Source organism: Salvelinus sp. IW2-2015, linkage group LG26 (genome assembly GCF_002910315.2).
Source record: "Salvelinus sp. IW2-2015 linkage group LG26, ASM291031v2, whole genome shotgun sequence".
Taxonomy (NCBI): Eukaryota; Metazoa; Chordata; class Actinopteri; order Salmoniformes; family Salmonidae; genus Salvelinus; species Salvelinus sp. IW2-2015.
Window position 1 is genome coordinate 10,012,868 of NC_036866.1, and position 19,352 is coordinate 10,032,219.

The window sequence follows — 19,352 nt, forward strand, 5'->3', positions numbered from 1 at the left end:
TTGTGTGGTGTGTGTGTTTGTGTGGTGTGTGTGTGTGTGTGGTGTGTGTGTGTGTGTGTGTGTGTGTGTGTGTGTGTGTGTGTGTGTGTGTGTGTGTGTGTGTGTGTGTGTGTGTGTGTGTGTGTGTGTGTGCAGTACAGCCCTGGCAGGTGTGAAAGGATGGGTGTGTTTCATAGGCAACAGCTCATGTGACACACTAGCTCCATGCGATCCCCTCTCAATGTCCATGTGGGGACAGGGCTCAATAGCTAGGCCCAATTATGTGCTACGTGACACTTGTTGCGAGGTGCCTGGATGACTCGCATGGGACTCTGATAGCTGTTGTTTTTCGCACCTCTGAGTACCGTGACTACTTGTGCTGGAATTATTCATGATGTTTGACAATAAAACAGATTTTTGTGTGTGTTTCACCCAACAGGAAAACAACAAGCTTGACCTGCATAGTTAAAGCATTCAGAAATGAATACGTTGCTGATCTTGTATCAATGATCCACGAGACACGAAAAAAAAACATGAAGTCATAAACACAGCCTGAACAAAGCTTGCTCAAACGTTTTATGCAGCTCACACAGGCAATGCATTGAAGTAGTCTCTTTGACTATCTGTTGCCTTTTCACCAATTGTAACATTCTGGGTGGATCTAATGAAATCTGTGCTGGCAGGAAACCTGCTCACACTGAAACTCCCTGCTTCTTAAGTTCACTCTAAAACGCTGCCTGCTTTTCTATCACTCAGAACACGTAAAACTCCTCAGTAGTGGCATGTATGTAACGAGGTTTATGCTCACTGCCAACGTTTTGTTCATTGACACAGCTCTTTGTGAGACAGTCGCACACAAGGAGACGGTCGACCCCTATCAGTGTGTGTACTATAGATTTAAGTTGATGTGAAAACTGTTAGCCCCAAACCCCACCCGTCCCAGATAAACAGATGTGTTCTGCCATAGTGAGTGGGGGTAAAATGAGGGGGTTAGGGGGGGGGGGTGCAGGTAGGAGTTAGAATGAGGGGTTAGAGGGGTGTGTGGGGGTTAGTGGGGTGTGTAGGTGGGAGTTAGAATGAGGGGGTTAGAGGGGTGTGTGGCGGGGGTCTCTAAGAGGTTCACGTGAAAAGGATGCAGCTGTATCCAGTAATACAAGAGAAGGGGCCAACTAAAGGAACTGGTGTTTGATAGGAGAGCGAGGTGGGGAAGGAACCTGATTGGTGGGTTCCTCTCCTACCTTGTGTCAGAAACGTCAACCATTTATAGCTCTCTGGCTTTACCTAAGTAGATTGATACTGCTTGTCAGGGGGGTATCACTAATCTTGTTGACCCTGGTTAAAGGTCTTCCAAACTATATGTCGGATTCAGTATTTTACGAATATTACATGTCACACTGTGCAATGAGAGAGAGAGATGAGAGAGAGAGAGAGAGAGAGAGAGAGAGAGAGAGAGAGAGAGAGAGAGAGAGAGAGAGAGAGAGAGAGAGAGAGAGAGAGAGGAGAAAAGACGAGGAGAGAGAGAGAGAGAGAGGAGAAGGGGGAGGAGAGAGAAATGGTTAGGGAGGAAATGACCATATTAGAGACACATATTTCCCTCAGATTACACAGACCCACAAAAAAAAAAATCTTAACTGACTTGCCTAGTTAAATAAAATATTGATAAAATCTATTCGGCGAGATACCACAGTGTGCCATCACAGCAGTTAGATGTTTTCCATTTAGTATTTTAAGTATTTGCACATCGTTACAACACTGTATATAGACATAATATGACATTTGAAATGTCTTTATTCTTTTAGAACTTCTATGAGTGAGAGAGAGTGAGAGAGAGCATTTTGACGATTTATGGCTCGGCACTCCTAGAAATGCATGCATCCTGTAATTAAGACTGGCCTTGCCTCCAGCCCTACATTTATTACCGCCCCTCCCCCGCCTCGTCATCCAGCCCCCCATCCTTCTGATAATAAGATCTAACTGCAGCTTGGCATCACTAATGGGCGCTAAACGCCACAAAGAGAATGGCCTGTTTGTGATTACACAGCAAGAGCCTGCAAAAAGTACTCCCAAGTCCAGAACAAGACTATAGTTCTGCATTGTGTGCTCTGGCTGAACTGTTGCATTGATGAAGCATCTTGTGCACTTAACAAAAATATATACGCATAATGCAACAATTTCAAAGTCTTTACTGAGTTACAATTCATGTAAGGAAATCAGTCAATTGAAATAAATAAATGATGCCCTAATCTATGGATTTCACATGACTGGGAATACAGATATGCATCTGTTGGTCACAGATACTGTACCTTACAAAAAGAAGTAGGGGCGTTGATCAGAAAACCAGTGAGTATCTGGTGTGACCACCATTTGCCTCATGCAGCGCAACAAATCTCCTTCACATAGAGACATAGAGTTGATCAGGCAGTTGATTGTTGCCTGTGGAATGTTGTCCCACTCCTATTCAATGGCTGTGCAAAGTTGCTGGATATTGTCGGGAACTGGAACATGCTGTCGTACACGTTGATCCAGAGCATCCCAAACGTGCTCAATGTGTGACATGTCTGGTGAGTATGCAGGCCATGGAAAAACTGGGACATTTTCAGCTTCCAGGAATTGTGTACAGATCCTTGCAATATCATGCATTATCATGCTGAAACATGAGGTGATGAATGGCACGACAATGGGCCTCAGGATCTCGTCACGGTATCTCTGTGCATTCAAATTGCCATCGATAAAATGCAATTGTGTTCGTTGTCCGTAGCTTATGCCTGCCCATACCATAACCCCACTGCCACCATGGGGCACTCTGTTCACAACGTTGACATCAGCAAACCGCTCGGCCACACAATGCCATACATGCTACGCTGTCTGCCATCTACCCGGGAAAATTGAAACCGGGATTCATCCGTGAAGAGCACACCATCGAATGCTGAGCATTTGCCCACTGAAGTCTGTTACGACGCCGAACTGCAGTCAGGTCAAGACCCTGGAGAGGACGACAAGCATGCAGAGGAGCTTCCCTGAGACGGTTTCTGACAGTTTGTGCAGAAATTATTCGGTTGCGCAAACCCACAGTTTCATCAGCTGTCCGGGTGGCTCGTCTCAGACGATCCCGCAGGTGAAGAAGCCGGATGTGGAGGTCCTGGGCTGGAGTAGGTTACACATGGTCTGTGGTTGTGAGGCCGGTTGGACGTACTGCCAAATTCTCTAAAACAGAGTTGGAGGCGGCTTATGGTAGAGAAATTAAGATTCAATTCTCTGGCAACAGCGCTGGGGGACATTCCTACAGTCAGCATGCCAGTTGCACACTCCCTCAAAACTTGAGACATCTGTGGCATTGTGTTGTGTGACGACAACTGCACATTTTATTGTCCCCAGCACAAGGTGCACCTGTGTAATGATCATGCTGTTTAATCAGATTTATAAAAATAAAAAAATGATATATATATAATAATTTGAGCTTTATATAACTAGGCAAATCAGTTAAGAACAAATTCTTATTTACAATGACAGCCTACCGGAACTCCCAATCACAGCCAGTTATGATACAGCCTGGATTTGAACCAGGGTGTCCGTAGTGATGCCTCTAGCACTGAGATGCAGTGCCTTAAACCGCTGCGCCACTCGGGAGCCCACGCAGGAGCTTCTTGATATGCCACACCTGTCAGGTGGATGGATTATCCTGGCAAAGGAAAAATGCTCACTAACAGGGATGAAAACAAATTTGTGCACAAAATTTGAGAGAATTAAAGTATTTTGTGTGTATTTCTGGGATCTTTTATTTCAGCTCATGAAACATGGGACCAACACTTTACATGTTGCATTTATATTTTAGTTTGGTATGTGTCATTTCAGAGAGAATTAAAACCCAATGATGAAACAAAATGTATTATTCCGCCTCAGCTATACATTATTGTTTTGATTTGTAAACTACACTTTTGTTTGACACGCTAGTCAGTCAAAAGATACTCTCCACACCAGCGAGTGTGAATCAATCTTTGTTGTGAACAATCTTCATACCGCAATTTAAGTTACCACAATAGCCCACTGTATTCCCATGAGCCATGTGCTTCATTGTTACTGTTCATTTTCACTGAACTTTCCGGAGCTCTCGGCCATAGCAGCTGGGCCACATCAGGTTTTCATCATACTAGACGTCCWCTCTCGACTTAATGGCATTCTAAAGCTGAGGCTCCATCCTCCATTTTGGGGCAATAATAGTTCTCAACCCCCCTTGGTAATCTACTCCCAGCTGTAACCTGTTTTTATCTCTCCCCCTCTTCTCCTCTCCTCTCCAGCTCTACGAACTAGATGGAGACCCAAAGAGAAAAGAGTTTCTGGATGACCTATTCAGCTTCATGCAAAAGAGAGGTGAGCGAGTATTGTAAAAGGAGTGGCGTATATGCAAGACAGTACTGTACCTTTCTGTCCCAGTATCTCATGCAGCAGAGACACATTAATACAAATAAAATACATGACTCGATAGCGATTTCACTGTTTGCCTTGGTGGGTTAGTAGAGAGGCCCTGTTGTGTTCTCTAGCCACCTGCCCCCGCCCCTCCCCCTTCACTGACATAGGAAACACCACTCTCAGCTTTCACCTCCGTGGGTGGATCTTTATTCATTTGCAGATGATTGCTTTATGGTCGGCCAAGCCTTCACTGTTCCCAGCTCGTCTAAAACTAAAGCGTACATGAGACTGCATGTATCAACTTAGGAATGTATTTAGGTATATGTTTAGGCGCCGGAGGTTTTATGTAGCTCCGTTAAGTTATGGTGTTTGTTTGGTTCAGCATTTGCATCTTTTATTAATGATCGTCACTTCGTCAGACTCTATTTGTATTTATTCTGGTTGCCCATTAGAGCTACTCTTCCTGGGGTCATGCAAAATTAAGGCAGATATATACAATTAAAAACATTACATTACATTTCACAACATATTTCACAACACGTTAAGTGTGTGCCCTCAGGCAAACAGCACAGCACGTTGTATAATTTTGATTCACAAACTAGTTCTACTTTGGAAATATAAGACCAACATGTTGAAGGTAATAGCAATAAATATTATTATGTTAAGATAGTCAGTGGGAAAATCCAGTATTGGGTGTTTAGGGTATGTTTACACTATACACTGTGCCCTCAAACAAATGTATGGGCTGGTCTGCGTGCCTAGTTGCTCAAAGAATTAGACACTGCCCTCTAGGTACAATATAGGGAACTGAAAAGAGACTGAGAGGAGAACATTTTCCATTTTTTTCCCCCCATAGCTTTCTTTCAGAATTATTTAAAAAATCATGTTTTTTAAAGCACAATAAGACCCAATACCATAACAAGAACAAAACAGACATGGCATTGACAATTGATTATGTATTGAAGTATTGTGTGCTAAGAAAAGGTGTGATACTCTCCGTAGGAAAACAATACCTAGAACCAGGGTTGGGTAGGTTACTTTCTAAATGTAATATGTTACAGTTACTACTTACCTGTCAAATTGTAATCAGTAATGTAACTTTTGGATTACACAAATTCAGTAACATAATTTGATTACTTTCAGTTACTTTATGATTACTTTCCCCTTACTTTATTATTACTCCCGAGTGGTGCAGTGGTCTAAGGCACTGTATCTCAGTGCTAGAGGCGTCACTACAGACCCTGGTTTGATTCCAGGCTGTATCACAACCAGTCGTGATTGGACCAGCATGGTCCGGGTTAGGGTTTGGCCGGGGGTAGGCTGTCATTGTAAATAAGAATTTGTTCTTAACTGGCTTGCCTAGTTAAATAAAGGTTAAATTAAAAAAATAAGAGGCATTAGAAGAAGACAAAAAGGATCCATCAAATGCATTTGGTGTGTCATCATAGTGATCGCTCAGGTGTAACAAGCATAAACTTGCGCCTTTTTGTCAGTGCTGAATTGAATGTCAATGAGAAAACAAGGTGTCATGTATTTTTTTTTGATCAAACATCCTTTCTGAATTTAAAAGTAATCCAAGAAGTAAGCATCTGGTTTTTCAAAAGTATTTTTAATATGATTTTTTTTTTTTGCTTGTAATGTAGCTGATTACAGTTCGTTTTTTGGTAATCCGATTACATGTAACTGATTACATTTAATCAGTTACTGTCCAACCCAGAATATAGAACATGACATTTCTGAATATATTTTTGTACTCCTGAAGCATTAAAATGTTTCAGACCACTATAAAGTTTTCTCAGTTCACAGTCAGTTCCATGGCAACTTATCAAAAGGGAAACCTAGCAAAAGAGTATGGTGTTAGCGACAGGCAGTGAGTTGTCTTTTCCTCGTCTCCAGGAACCCCTGTGAACAGGATCCCCATCATGGCCAAGCAGGTCCTAGACCTGTACATGCTGTACCAGCTGGTGACAGAGAAGGGAGGCCTGGTGGAGGTCATCAACAAGAAGCTGTGGAGAGAGATCACTAAAGGACTCAACCTGCCTACCTCAATTACCAGTGCAGCCTTTACTCTCAGGACACAGTGAGTACACACACACACAAGCGCGAGCACAAACTTACACACACACACACACACACATGCGCAAGCACACACTTATGCACACCGAACACACACACACACACACACACACATTCCCCCATATCATTTGTAAACTTGTTTCAAGGTATACTTATCCATTGTAATACTGTGTTTTTCAAATAGTTTCATATTTCATAAAATTATCCCAATTCCAACTGAAATGTCTTTTTCACAGGTACATGAAGTACCTGTATCCATACGAATGTGACAAGAGGAGCCTCAGCAACCCCAACGAGCTCCAGGCAGCTATCGACTGTAACCGACGGGAGGGCCGCCGGCAGAGCTTCGGCAACTCACTCTTCACCTACTCCCCCAATGGGACCCCCACCATGCTGTCCTCCCCCAAGCTTTCCATGCAGAACATGGGGATGAACGTGGCCACCAACGGAGGCCACTCTCTCACTCCCATCCAAAAAATCAAGAAAGGTACATAGAAGGAAGGGTTGGGGTTTTGAACTTGGTATGCATTCGTCTAGCCAATGATGAACATCATAGTGTTGATGGATAGAAAGGTGTTTTGCTATACTCAGATATCTTTAAAGGACAATTATTCTGCATTGAGATGAGGAAATGTATTTGTATTTTTTAATAAAAAAAAAAAAGGTGGGTTCATTCATATCACAGACATGAATAAAGCCAACGATTGAAGTGAATGTGAACACGAGGGTTGGGAGGGTTCATACTTATCACAGAACGGTTGAAGTGAACAGTAACCCATAACATCAGACAACAGATACTTAATTTGAAAAGCTACCACATCCTGGACCAAAACTACCCTGCTCTAAACTTCTCCGTCTCCCCTCTCCCCTGTAGAAGAGGAGGGTGGCCAGCCTGTGTCCGGCTTGGGCTTCATGTCCAGGCACCCTCTGGTTGGTAATTCGGCGGCGGCGGTGCAGGCAGCAGCGGCCCAGTTAGCGGCTCTAGAGCAGCTGAGGGACAGACTGGAGGCAGGCGAGCCCCCGGAGAAGAAGATTGCCCTACCTGCTGAGAAGCACCAGCGGCTGCTGCAGAGAGCGCTGCAGCACAATCTGCTGGCCAGGACTGCCCAGATGCCCATGAACATCCGCATCAACAACCAAGGTAGAGCCTGTTGCCATTTTTAAATGCACTTTAAATAATGTTAAATTTGATTTGAAAGTACCAAGATTGGTCCACCATTGCTTCCCTGCAGTAAAATAAATGATTTCTTAGTATAGGTAATAAATAAAAAGGTGTGATGGGTTCGCACTCAAAAAGATGTTGCATACAGCTTAATTCATTTTTCTATTTTATTTTATTATTTTCACTTCATCAGGGATTAGCATACACAGACGTTTCAGCTTTTCAGCCTTCTTCAGTGTGTAGGTACAAAGCTTTTTCATTCAAAACAGCATTTGTAGGGAACACAGGTGAGCAACCGATGAGCAGAAGGTGCTTTTAATCAGGTTTGCCACCAATGTTCCCTCTAAACTGCACGCATGCGTGGGTGCGCAGTAGCCCCGAGCACAGAAGAAATATCAGCCCACTGAGAGAAGCACAATATTGAACTTCATTGTGATCGAATCAACGCAATATTAGCCACATTCAATGCAACATACCGAAAAACAAAACGAATTATGCTAGAGATTTTGTTGTAGGCACAAGGCATCAGAGTATGATTATTTTGCGCACTGACTCTACATACTCTACACAGACCGGTGCATAACCAATCAGAGCTGCAGAAGGCCTATATGCAAATAGACCATTGCCATATATGGATCTGTGTCATTTCATTTTAACTCTACTGTGTTTACAGCTGTGGTAGTGAGTAGATGCGCTTGTTTTGAGATCAAAGCAAGAGGTGCATGTAGTCACATGTGCACATTTTGTTCCTATCCTTTGCTAGTTAGTGAGTTATTAGCCCAGTTATAGATCATTTGTAGTCACCAATAGTGGTGTGATTGCTTACTACAAGAGCACAAAACGTGTTCATTTCTAAACATTTTTGAAAGCGAGTCAGGTACAGAGCTTTTTTATTGTCTTAAAGGGGCAGTGTTGTATTTTGAGACAGGCTTGAATAAACTAAATAGCCAATAGGCAGAGGGTAGCTAGCATAATTTGTCTGATTCTCTGTAATAATGGTATGGGAATAATAATGCATTTTATTTTGTCAAGTGGTTTCTTGCATCAAACAACACAACATGTTCAGTCACGTCCTTGTCTGAAGGACAAGTGGATAAACAGGTTAATGTCAAGCCATGCATGTTTTTTCCCAAAAGTCTCATGGAATGTAGGCCTACATTGTACACCACACATTGGCTGCTACTGTAGGCTGAATGATAGAACAGCTATTTCCATGTTAAAATGTTATGGGATGCATTTTCTCTCATGGTAGTCCACTGGTAGGCCTACATTATGATCAAATAGCCACAGTAGCCGACTTGGCCCCTGTTAAAACTAACTGAAAGCGGTTACAGCCTCAGTGTTCACAGTAAACGTGTGCTGGAAGTTGCACAGAATTTTCACAACGTTTAAGTTAGTTGTCACTCATCTGCCAGTCAGGGATATGGCTTCTCTGGTCTACCTGTATACAAGTTACAGTCATAAAGAAATACAGAATGATAGGGTATGGGAGCGGGCACAAAGGGCAACTGAGGACATCAGGTGGGAACCATTCATGAACCAATTGCTTTAGGTGTCCACTCACTTGGATACGTTGGTAAACTATCTCATGAATTGATATAATGTATCCAAGTGAGCGGGGTGGGTTCCATTTGTTTGTTAGGTTATTCCAGAAGTTAGTTCGTTTATTCAGATATTCCTTATTACAGGTTATTAGATTGTTCAATTCATTTATTTATACGTTTGTTTGTGCAGTTAGTTTAAGATCCTTTAATTCGTCAATTGTACACAAGGTCCGACCGAAATGTGACCAACTCCTCTGAAAGACAAACATACATACAGTGGGGAGAACAAGTATTTGATACACTGCCGATTTTGCCGATTTTCCTACTTACAAAGCATGTAGAGGTCTGTAATTTTTTATCATAGGTACACTTCAACTGTGAGAGACGGAATCTAAAACAAAAATCCCGAAAATCACATTGTATGATTTTTAAGTAATTAATTCGCATTTTATTGCATGACATAAGTATTTGATACATCAGAAAAGCAGAACTTAATATTTGGTACAGAATCCTTTGTTTGCAATTACAGAGATCATATGTTTCCTGTAGTTCTTGACCAGTTTGCACACACTGCAGCAGGGATTTTGGCCCACTCCTCCATACAGACCTTCTCCAGATCCTTCAGGTTTCGGGGCTGTCGCTGGGCAATACGGACTTTCAGCTCCCTCAAAGATTTTCTATTGGGTTCAGGTCTGGAGACTGGCTAGGCCACTCCAGGACCTTGAGATACTTCTTACGGAGCCACTCCTTAGTTGCCCTGGCTGTTGTGTTTCGGGTCGTTGTCATGCTGGAAGACCCAGCCACGACCCATCATCAATGCTCTTACTGAGGGAAGGAGGTTGTTGGCTAAGATCTCGCAATACATGGCCCCATCCATCCTCCCCTCAATACGGTGCAGTCGTCCTGTCCCCTTTGCAGAAAAGCATCCCCAAAGAATGATGTTTCCACCTCCATGCTTCACGGTTGGGATGGTGTTCTTGGGGTTGTACTCATCCTTCTTCTTCCTCCAAACACGGCGAGTGGAGTTTAGACCAAAAAGCTCTATTTTTGAATCATCAGACCACATGACCTTCTCCCATTCCTCCTCTGGATCATCCAGATGGTCATTGGCAAACTTCAGACGGGCCTGGACATGCGCCTGCTTGAGCAGGGGGACCTTGTGTGCGCTGCAGGATTTTAATCCATGACGGCGTAGTGTGTTACTAATGGTTTTCTTTGAGACTGTGTCCCAGCTCTCTTCAGGTCATTGACCAGGTCCTGCCGTGTAGTTCTGGGCTGATCCCTCACCTTCCTCATGATCATTGATGCCCCACGAGGTGAGATCTTGCATGGAGCCCCAGACCGAGGGTGATTGACCATCATCTTGAACTTCTTCTATTTTCTTCTATTTTCTAATAATTGCGCCAACAGTTGTTGCCTTCTCACCAAGCTGCTTGCCTATTGTCCTGTAGCCCATCCCAGCCTTGTGCAGGTCTACAATTTTATCCCTGATGTCCTTACACAGCTCTCTGGTCTTGGCCATTGTGGAGAGGTTGGAGTCTGTTTGATTGAGTGTGTGGACAGGTGTCTTTTATACAGGTAACGAGTTCAAACAGGTGCAGTTAATACAGGTAATGAGTGGAGAACAGGAGGGCTTCTTAAAGAAAAACTAACAGGTCTGTGAGAGCCGGAATTCTTACTGGTTGGTAGGTGATCAAATACTTATGTCATGCAATAAAATGCAAATGAATTACTTAAAAATCATACAAGTGATTTTCTGGATTTTTGTTTTAGATTCCGTCTCTCACAGTTGAAGTGTACCTATGATAAAAATTACAGACCTCTACATGCTTTGTAAGTAGGAAAACCTGCAAAATCGGCAGTGTATCAAATACTTGTTCTCCCCACTGTATACAGGTTGGAGAGGTTAGAGCAGGGGGCTGCCACACTGGTGCAGTTGTTGTGGGGGGTGTTAAGTGACTTGCTTAGACCCAGGATTTGAACTGGCAACCCTCCAGTTGCTGGCTCGCTTCTCGAAACTCTAGGCTACCTGCCGCCCCATATGTTTGTGTAGTGAGGTTGTTCATATTTACACATTTTCCTGAGATGTTGATGCTTATATCTGCTGTTAAACATCACCTATGAGTGTTGTTTACATTACATGCTGTGTATGTTTTCTCAGATAGCCGACAGGACTCAGCTCTCAATCTCACAACTAATGGCATGAGCAGCATCAGTATGTCAGTGGAACTCAATGGAGTCATGTACACCGGTGAGTCACCAGTCACAGAATCAACAACACGGTCTTGTGTTACCATACAGTACCTGTCAAAAGTTTGGACACACCTACTCATTCAAAGGTTTTTCTTTTCTACATTTTCTACATTGTAGAATAATAGTGAAGACATCAAAACGATGAAATAACGCATATGGAATCATGTAGTGACCATAAAAGTGTTAAACAAATGAAAATATATTTTATATTTGAGATTCTTCAAAGTAGCCACCCTTTGCCTTGATGACAGCTTTGCACACTCTTGGCATTCTCTCAACCCGGTAGTCACCTGGAATGCATTTCAATTAAAAGATTGCCTTGTTAAAAGTACATTTGTGGAATTTCTTTCCCTATTATAATGCGTTTGAGCCAATCAGTTGTGTTGTGACAAGGTAGGGGTGGTATACAGAAGATATCCTTATTTGGTAAAAGACCAAGTCCATATTATGGCTAGAACAGCTCAAATAAGCAAAGAGAATTGACAGCCCATCATTACTTTAAGACATGAAGGTCAGTCAATATGGAAAACTTCAAGAACTTTGAACATTTCTTCAAATGCAGTCGCAAAAACCATCAAGAGCTATGATGAAACTGGCTCTCATGAGGACCGCCACAGGAAAGGAAGACCCAGAGTTACCTCTGCAGCAGAGGATAAGTTCATTAGAGTTAACTGCACCTCAGATTGCAGCCCAAATAAATGCTTCACAGAGTTCAAGTAACAGACACATCTCAACATCAACTGTTCAGAGGAGACTGCGTGAATCAGGCCTTCATGGTCGAATTGCAAAGAAACTACTACTAAAGGACACCAATAAGAAGAAGAGACTTTCTTGGGCCAAAAAACACAAGCAATGGACATTAGACCGGTGGAAATCTGTCCTTTGGTCTGATGAGTCCATATTTGAGATTTTTGGTTCCAACCACTGTGTCTTTGTGAGATGCAGAGTAGGTGAACGGATGATCTCTGCATGTGTGGTACCCACCGCGAAGCATGAAGGAGGAGGTGTGAGGAGCTTTGCTGGTGACAATGTCTGTGATTTATTTAGAATTCAAGGCACACTTAACCAGCMTGGCTACCAAAGCATTCTGCAACAATACACCGTCCCATCTGGTCTGCACTTAGTGGGACTATCATTTGTTTTTCAACAGGACAATGACCGAAAACACACCTCCAGGCTGTGTAAGGGCTATTTGACCAAGGAGAGTGATGGTGCTGCATCAGATGACCTGGCCTCCACAATCACCCGACCTCAACCCAAATGAGATGGTTTGGGATGAGTTGGACCGCAGAGTGAAGGAAAACAGCCAACAAATACTCAGCAGATGTGGGAACTCCTTGGTTTTGAGAATGCCAAGAGTGTGCAAAGCTGTCATCAAGGGTGGCTACTTATATTTTGATTTGTTTAACACTTTTTTGGTTACTACATGATTCCATATGAGTTATTTCATAGTTTTGAAGTCTTCACTATTATTCTACAATGTAGAAAATAGTAAAAAATAACAAAAACCCCTTGAATGAGTAGGTGTGTCCAAACTTTTGACTGGTACTGTATGTGTTACTACAACTATCATTCCTGAATTCACAACATTGTTTGTCAACATTTGACTTATGTAGGTCAGGTTACTCGGACCAACTTGCTATCTTTTATTTTTGCAATGACAGAAGTCTCACACTGGTGTTTCTGTTTTCTGTTCCCTTGCAGGTGTGCTTTTTGCTCAGGCAGCAGGGTCAGCCTCGTCAGGCCCCTCTGGATCATCAAGTAACAGCAAAGCCCCTGGTGGGCACGGTGGATCCTAGTGGCTCCCCTACACACCTACCTCATCCACCTATCTTTGATGCTAACTAAAGCCAAAAATAAACCTCGTTTTCTACTTAGCCTATGCCAAAAAAATACATATATATGGCAAGACAAACTGAAACTCAGACCACTTGAAGTACACTCTCAGGTCCTCTCATATATTCTTCCCTCTTTTGTTCTTTAGCCTAAATAAGTTTGAATAACCCAACAAGGAGCCAGTATATGATAGATATTTGCACAGCCTATGAATAATTTATTTCTACATAAATGTACAGATTATCTGAGAACAAAAGAAAAAGAATACATTGGAAGGGTAATGCACTGTTTAAACATTTAACACAGCTACTGACTGACAATGAAGCTTCTTCTCAAGAGGAAAAATAAGTTGTTTGTAACATTATCATTCTCCTCATTGTTATTATTATTATCATCATCATCACTAACAATATACTCATTGCAAAAAATATATATTTAGGATTCTATAAAGCAGAACATTTTACATTTCTTGTATTTTAAGTAGAAAAGCTTTAAAGTATGTTATTTCTTCAGGGTATAACAAAGTACCATTGTGACCTCATGTTATAGAATTCCTCTTTTACGTTTGCATGATGCAGTCGGAAACAAATCAATCTTTGCTGAGATTTTCTATTAATTGCTCAGACACAGGTTTTGTCTTGCATTTTTTTCTAGTAGAAGTGAACAGGAATTCTTAATGCTCATTGGGCTTTAGAATATGTGCAGGTTTTTCTCAGGTGTCCGCCAGATTGCTGTGAAACAATAACATTGTATTTAACTGCTATATGTTTCTGTCATAGCCACACATTATACAAATGTATATCCTGGTTTGAGTGTTTGTTTCTCTCATGACACATTTCAACCATATTTTTTTTGATTTTCATGTAGAATTTCGTTTTCTATCAGGTTGTCTCATCAATTATGTAATTACCAACGTTTCGAAAGCTTGACTGTATTATACCCTGATGAAGACAGCTTGGCTGTCGAAACGTTGGTAATTACATTTTTGCATCTGAGCTCCTAGAGTGTGCGGCTCCTTTATTTTCAAGTTTTCTACTCCGCTAGCCAGCACCTCGCCTTAATAGGTGTACGTTTCTTTTTCTTCTAGATTGTCTCATCAATTACCCAGGGTACTCTGTACTTTTATAAGAAGTGGGATCATCTTCACTCTACTTAAAGCTTTTAGTTTAAAGGTTGATCACTCTGAGACGACACAGAGTAGGGGATTGATATGTGCAGGAATTCTTAGCTCTGCCATTGTGCGCATTAAAACTGAGGTTTGGTGCTGGAAGTGACTCTATTTAGAAGCTTGTCATCATAATGTCTCAAGAGTGCCTACACCTTGATATGTGAAATCTTCATAACGACAAAGCATTAATGAATTTAGCTACATGCTTGCATTATATAGTGCTGCTTATATCCAAGTGCTTCTTATATTCACAGCTATACCATTATCTTCAATCTGTTGAGGAGTCAGAGGAGGCCAGTTTAATGACAATAGAAGATGTTACAGAGAATACTGTGGGATTGACAGATATCTGTTTCATCTGCTTTACTTAATTTCAGTTATCAGAAGTACAGTTTTTGTATATAACACAGTTGCATAGTAATCATGCTCCTGTAGCAACACAACAATGGTTGTTCTATTAAACAATTTTCACTGAAACGTATGAAGGAGTCTGTCCTCGCCAGCTAGACCCTGGGGGGAAAAGCTCTCTCAGAGAATGATAAAAGTCATAGCCAATTATTATTCCAATAAATGGCTAAGGATAACATAGAGCTGTGTTATGGTTTAAAGGATGGGTGGAAACACCCAATCAATTCCTGACTGCTCTTCAATTTGATCTTTTTACCACTTTGTCCCCAAGGCAAGCATCCCCATCCGAGCATCTTCTCATTTTTATTTTTTTTATTTTTTTTATCAGATATCCATTGATTTGCAGCTCTCAGAGATATTTGCATTTTAACTGCTAAGGTGCATTCATCTTAAGATAGCTAGGTGGGATAACCACATATCACAGTAAGTACATTTTTCCTAAATAAAGTAGCTATCAGCAAAGTCAGAGCTAGCAAGGGGTAAAAAAGTAAAGTGTTTCAGATGTTTTCAGAAGATGGGCAGGGATTCTGCTGTCCTAGCTTCAGAGAGAAGCTTGTTCCAACATTGGGGTGCCAGGACAGAGAAGAGCTTGGACTGGGCTGAGCGGGAGCTGCCCTTCCGTAGGGGTGGGAGGGCCAAGAGACCAAAGGTGGCAGAATGGCGTGCTCAGGTTGGGGTGTATGGTTTGAACGTAGCCTGAAGGTAGAGAGGGGTAGTTCCTGTTGCTGCTCTGTAGGCAAATATCATTATCTTGTAGTGAACTGCGACTGGAAGCCAATGGAGTGTGCTGAGGAGCGGAGTGACATGGGAGAACTGGCAAAGGTTGAACACCAGGCAGGCTGCAGCGTTCTGGATAAGTTGCAGGGGTTTGATGGCACAAGCAGGGAGCCCAGCCAACAGCGAGTTGCAGTATTCCAGATGGGAGATGACAAGTGCCTGGATTAAGACCTGCGCCGCTTCCTGTGTGAGGTAGGGTCATACTCTGTTGTAGAGCATGAACCTGCAGGAACGAGTCACTGCTTTGATGTTTGCAGAGAACGACAGCATGTTGACCAGTGTTGTGCCAAGGTTCTTTGCACTCTGGGAGGGGGACACCATGGAGTTGTCAACTGGGATGGACAGGTCTTGGAGCGGGCAGATCTTCACCAGGAGGAAGAGCAGCTCCATCTTGTTGAGCTTGCGGTGGTGGGCCGAAATCCAAGCTTAGATATCTGCCAAGCAGGCAGAGATGTGTGTTGCCACCTAGGTGTCAGAAGGGGAGAAGGAAATAGTAGTTGAGTGTCATCTGCATAGCAGTGAGGGGAGAGACCATGTGAGGATATGACGGAGCTGAGTGAGAGAGAAGAGGAGAGGGCCTAGAACAGAGCCCTGGGTCATGCCAGTAGTGAGAGTACATGGTGCTGACACAGATCCTCTCCACGTCACCTGGTAAGAGCAGCCTGCCAGGTAGGAAGCAGTCCCAAGAGTTTGAGACGCACAGCCCTGAGAGGGTGGAGAGGAGAATCTGACGGAAGGCTGTTTCTGTATCTTCAAGAAACCGCATAGATTCACACTCAGTACTTTTTGATTTTGACTTTATTGTAGTAACAATAAGGAGATGTTACACACATTGTATACCTCATGGTCTTTTTTCCTGCAGATCCATTTGACCTCAATGTAGGACCTGCCTCAACCTCAAGGCTATGCTTTGCATAAATCTCTTGTAAGACCATTACACAGTACGATATTGAAGTAGTATATTGCTGTTAAACTTAACGTATTATATATTATTCTGAGCTTCATGACATGGGTTTATACTATGCATTGACAGATAAAACAGATGGTAGTCAGATAATTCAGATGTTGGTAAATAATCCAAAATGGTTGGAAGGATAGATTATTGCAGACAATCGTCTAACGCAAGGGGGGCGCAAAGTATACTTCAATCCGGCCCGCCATTTTTTCTCCCCAATTGGTAGTTACAGTCTTGTCCCATCGCTATAACTCTCGTACAGACTCAGGAGAGGCAAAGGTCGAAAGCCGTGCGTCCTCCAAAACACGACCCAGCCAAGCCGCACTGCTTCTTGACACAATGCCCGCTTAACCCGGAAGCCAGCCGCACCAATGTGTCGGAGGAAACACTGTACACCTGGCAACCGTGTCAGCGTACATGCACCCGGCCCACCACAGGAGTCGCTAGAGCGAGATGGTACAAGAAAATCCCGGCCTGACAAACCTTCTCCTAGCCCGGACGACACGTGGCCAATTATGCGCCGCCTCATGGTTCTCCCAGTGACGGCCAGCTGTGACACAGCCTGGGATCGAACCTGGGTCTGTAGTGACGCCTCAAACACTGCGATGCAGTGCCTTAGACCGTTGCGCCACTCGGGAGGCCCCACAAATTGATTTTAACAAACAATTGGTCCCCCCAAAAATGCAGCACGTTGAAATTCAAAATCCCGATGTGGCCCTCGAGCCAAAAAGTTTGCCCACTCCTGGTCTAACGCCTTTAATCATTTCTTTATCATAATTGATGACAATCCCTTTGGATTGTTTTGGCAACATGCAATGGAGACCAGGGAAGCCTCTGTCAGCAATACTGACTTTATGCCTTGGTGATGCTGCCCCCTAGTTGATTTATTTCTTACAGCACACAATCAGATACAGTTTGGGATGCATAGTGTGTTTATAGCTTCTGTGGTAGGCCTAATCTCTGCCTTTCCTCTGTTTTATATTTGATTGCAAGGCCCACAGTTTAGATTTCAACTTGATTTTGAGGAGAATTCTATCATTTCTTAATCTCAACAGAAGTTATGAGACTTACTTATCATGGAAGAGGCTTGCTTATAGATTTCTATTCTATATCCTTTAGATTTTAGAGAGATTCTCATCAGAATCTTTCCATGAATGTTCAGCCTTAAGACATTATAAGACATACCACTTGCTTTAGCTATCTGTTTGGTAGATTGTACATGGCTGGGACAACCAAAACATATGTGAAGATGAAATAAAAATACAATGTTATCGTGAATGAAAATATATAGTTCTATTTACAGGTTAATTCATAGAAGAATTGTCACAGCATAAGAAATCTTGTAATTATAGCACCTCTGAAAAGTAATTATACACTTCTGAAAATTCTTTGGATGGCTCTAGATTATATTACTTTGTTTTTACATTGAAGTTTTCTTTAAAAAAATATGATATAGCAACCTAGCACAGACATTACATTTACAGCTGATGACATTTATTATCATGATATTAATAACAATAGTTATTATATTAATGATGATAATATTGTGATTTGGGGAACCGCTAGGTTGACACACTGGCCTTGGTTTTGTTAACTATTTTGTTGTCATGTGCAGTACTTGGAAATTTAGAATATAAATTAGGCTTTTTTCTTCTACTTCTCAGGAATATACTTCTACCTCCAATTTTTATGGATGTATCCCTGCTAGGGCTAAAGTTACAGGTTAGTGTGTGCACATGCTGTTGCGCTTTGTATTTCTCTCTTTCTCTTCATTGGTTTTACAGATTATTTTTCATGTAGCACTTTTGCATTTTGGTCGGTGTTACCACTAGGCAACAAACTGCTATATTGAAACACTATTGCTGCAGCCTACAACTACTTCTTATAGATACAGGCACAAAAGTATTTTCCAGTCCGTTTTGTGCATGTGTGATATTTTTTCTCATTATTTTCTATGATTAACCTTTKTTCCACTGAATGGGATGTTTCCCAAAATACAAGGAAACAAGTGAAGTTGAGGGTGACATTCTGTGCCTCTTCAGTGACCAGTTTTTAGCAAGGTGTAGTGCCCAAACAACAGATCCAACAACACGCTTTTTAGAACATGTGATCTCTTTTTAATGCTTTTTTTCTGAGGGGTGAAGAACGATTCTTGCCTATTTAATCAATGTGTTCGTGTGAATACATTCATTTTGGATTTAAATAAATATAACATTTTCCTAGAATGTCAGCTGAGGTTTTACACCACAATTGCATTGATAAATACTTCAGCACAAAGAGACAATGAATGTTTCAGAGTTTCTTTAGAACAGATTACATTGAATGTTGGTATCAACTGAATGGCATGGTTAAACTTGGAAAGATTACATTCTATATCTTTAAACACAATTGTAAATTGTTATCCATCAGCCTTTACATTGGAAAAGTTTAAGACATAATGTATCTGATGTAGGCCTATCTGCCTGGATTTTAAATGGGGGGAAAAACATAAGTATACAATCTTAAATAAAATGGGTGTGTTTTATTGTATTTTGTATTGAACCTTGTCTTATTACTGATGTACATTATGTACATTCTTACTCAATTTTTACAAAACATTTTAGGTATACTAATGGTTCGCAAAAATACACCTCGAAAGTTTACACTTTGTCATACACCATCTATTCATCCACAAAACAATAAAACATCGGAAGTTAACTGTAAACAAAAAGCCATACAAATGGAATATGAATAGAATATGACTATTACCCTATCTAGAAATTGTCTGCCACCACTAGGCTACCATCT

The 19,352-nt window shown here is 41.9% G+C and overlaps 1 protein-coding gene across 3 annotated transcripts in view; it reads left to right on the forward strand.

Moving 5' to 3' along the window:
• The window catches only part of arid3a (AT-rich interactive domain 3A), an 83,762-nt gene extending 64,668 nt beyond the window's left edge, over positions 1-19,094 (forward strand). For all 3 annotated transcript variants that reach the window (XM_070435094.1, XM_070435093.1, XM_023971385.2), the window contains 6 exons: positions 4,275-4,347; positions 6,283-6,466; positions 6,699-6,949; positions 7,337-7,603; positions 11,330-11,419; positions 13,126-19,094. In XM_070435094.1, the coding sequence (XP_070291195.1) occupies positions 4,275-4,347; positions 6,283-6,466; positions 6,699-6,949; positions 7,337-7,603; positions 11,330-11,419; positions 13,126-13,220 (960 nt within the window). In that variant the 3' untranslated portion in view covers positions 13,221-19,094. The remainder of the gene's footprint in view (positions 1-4,274; positions 4,348-6,282; positions 6,467-6,698; positions 6,950-7,336; positions 7,604-11,329; positions 11,420-13,125) is intronic.
• The last annotated feature ends 258 nt before the right edge of the window (positions 19,095-19,352 follow it).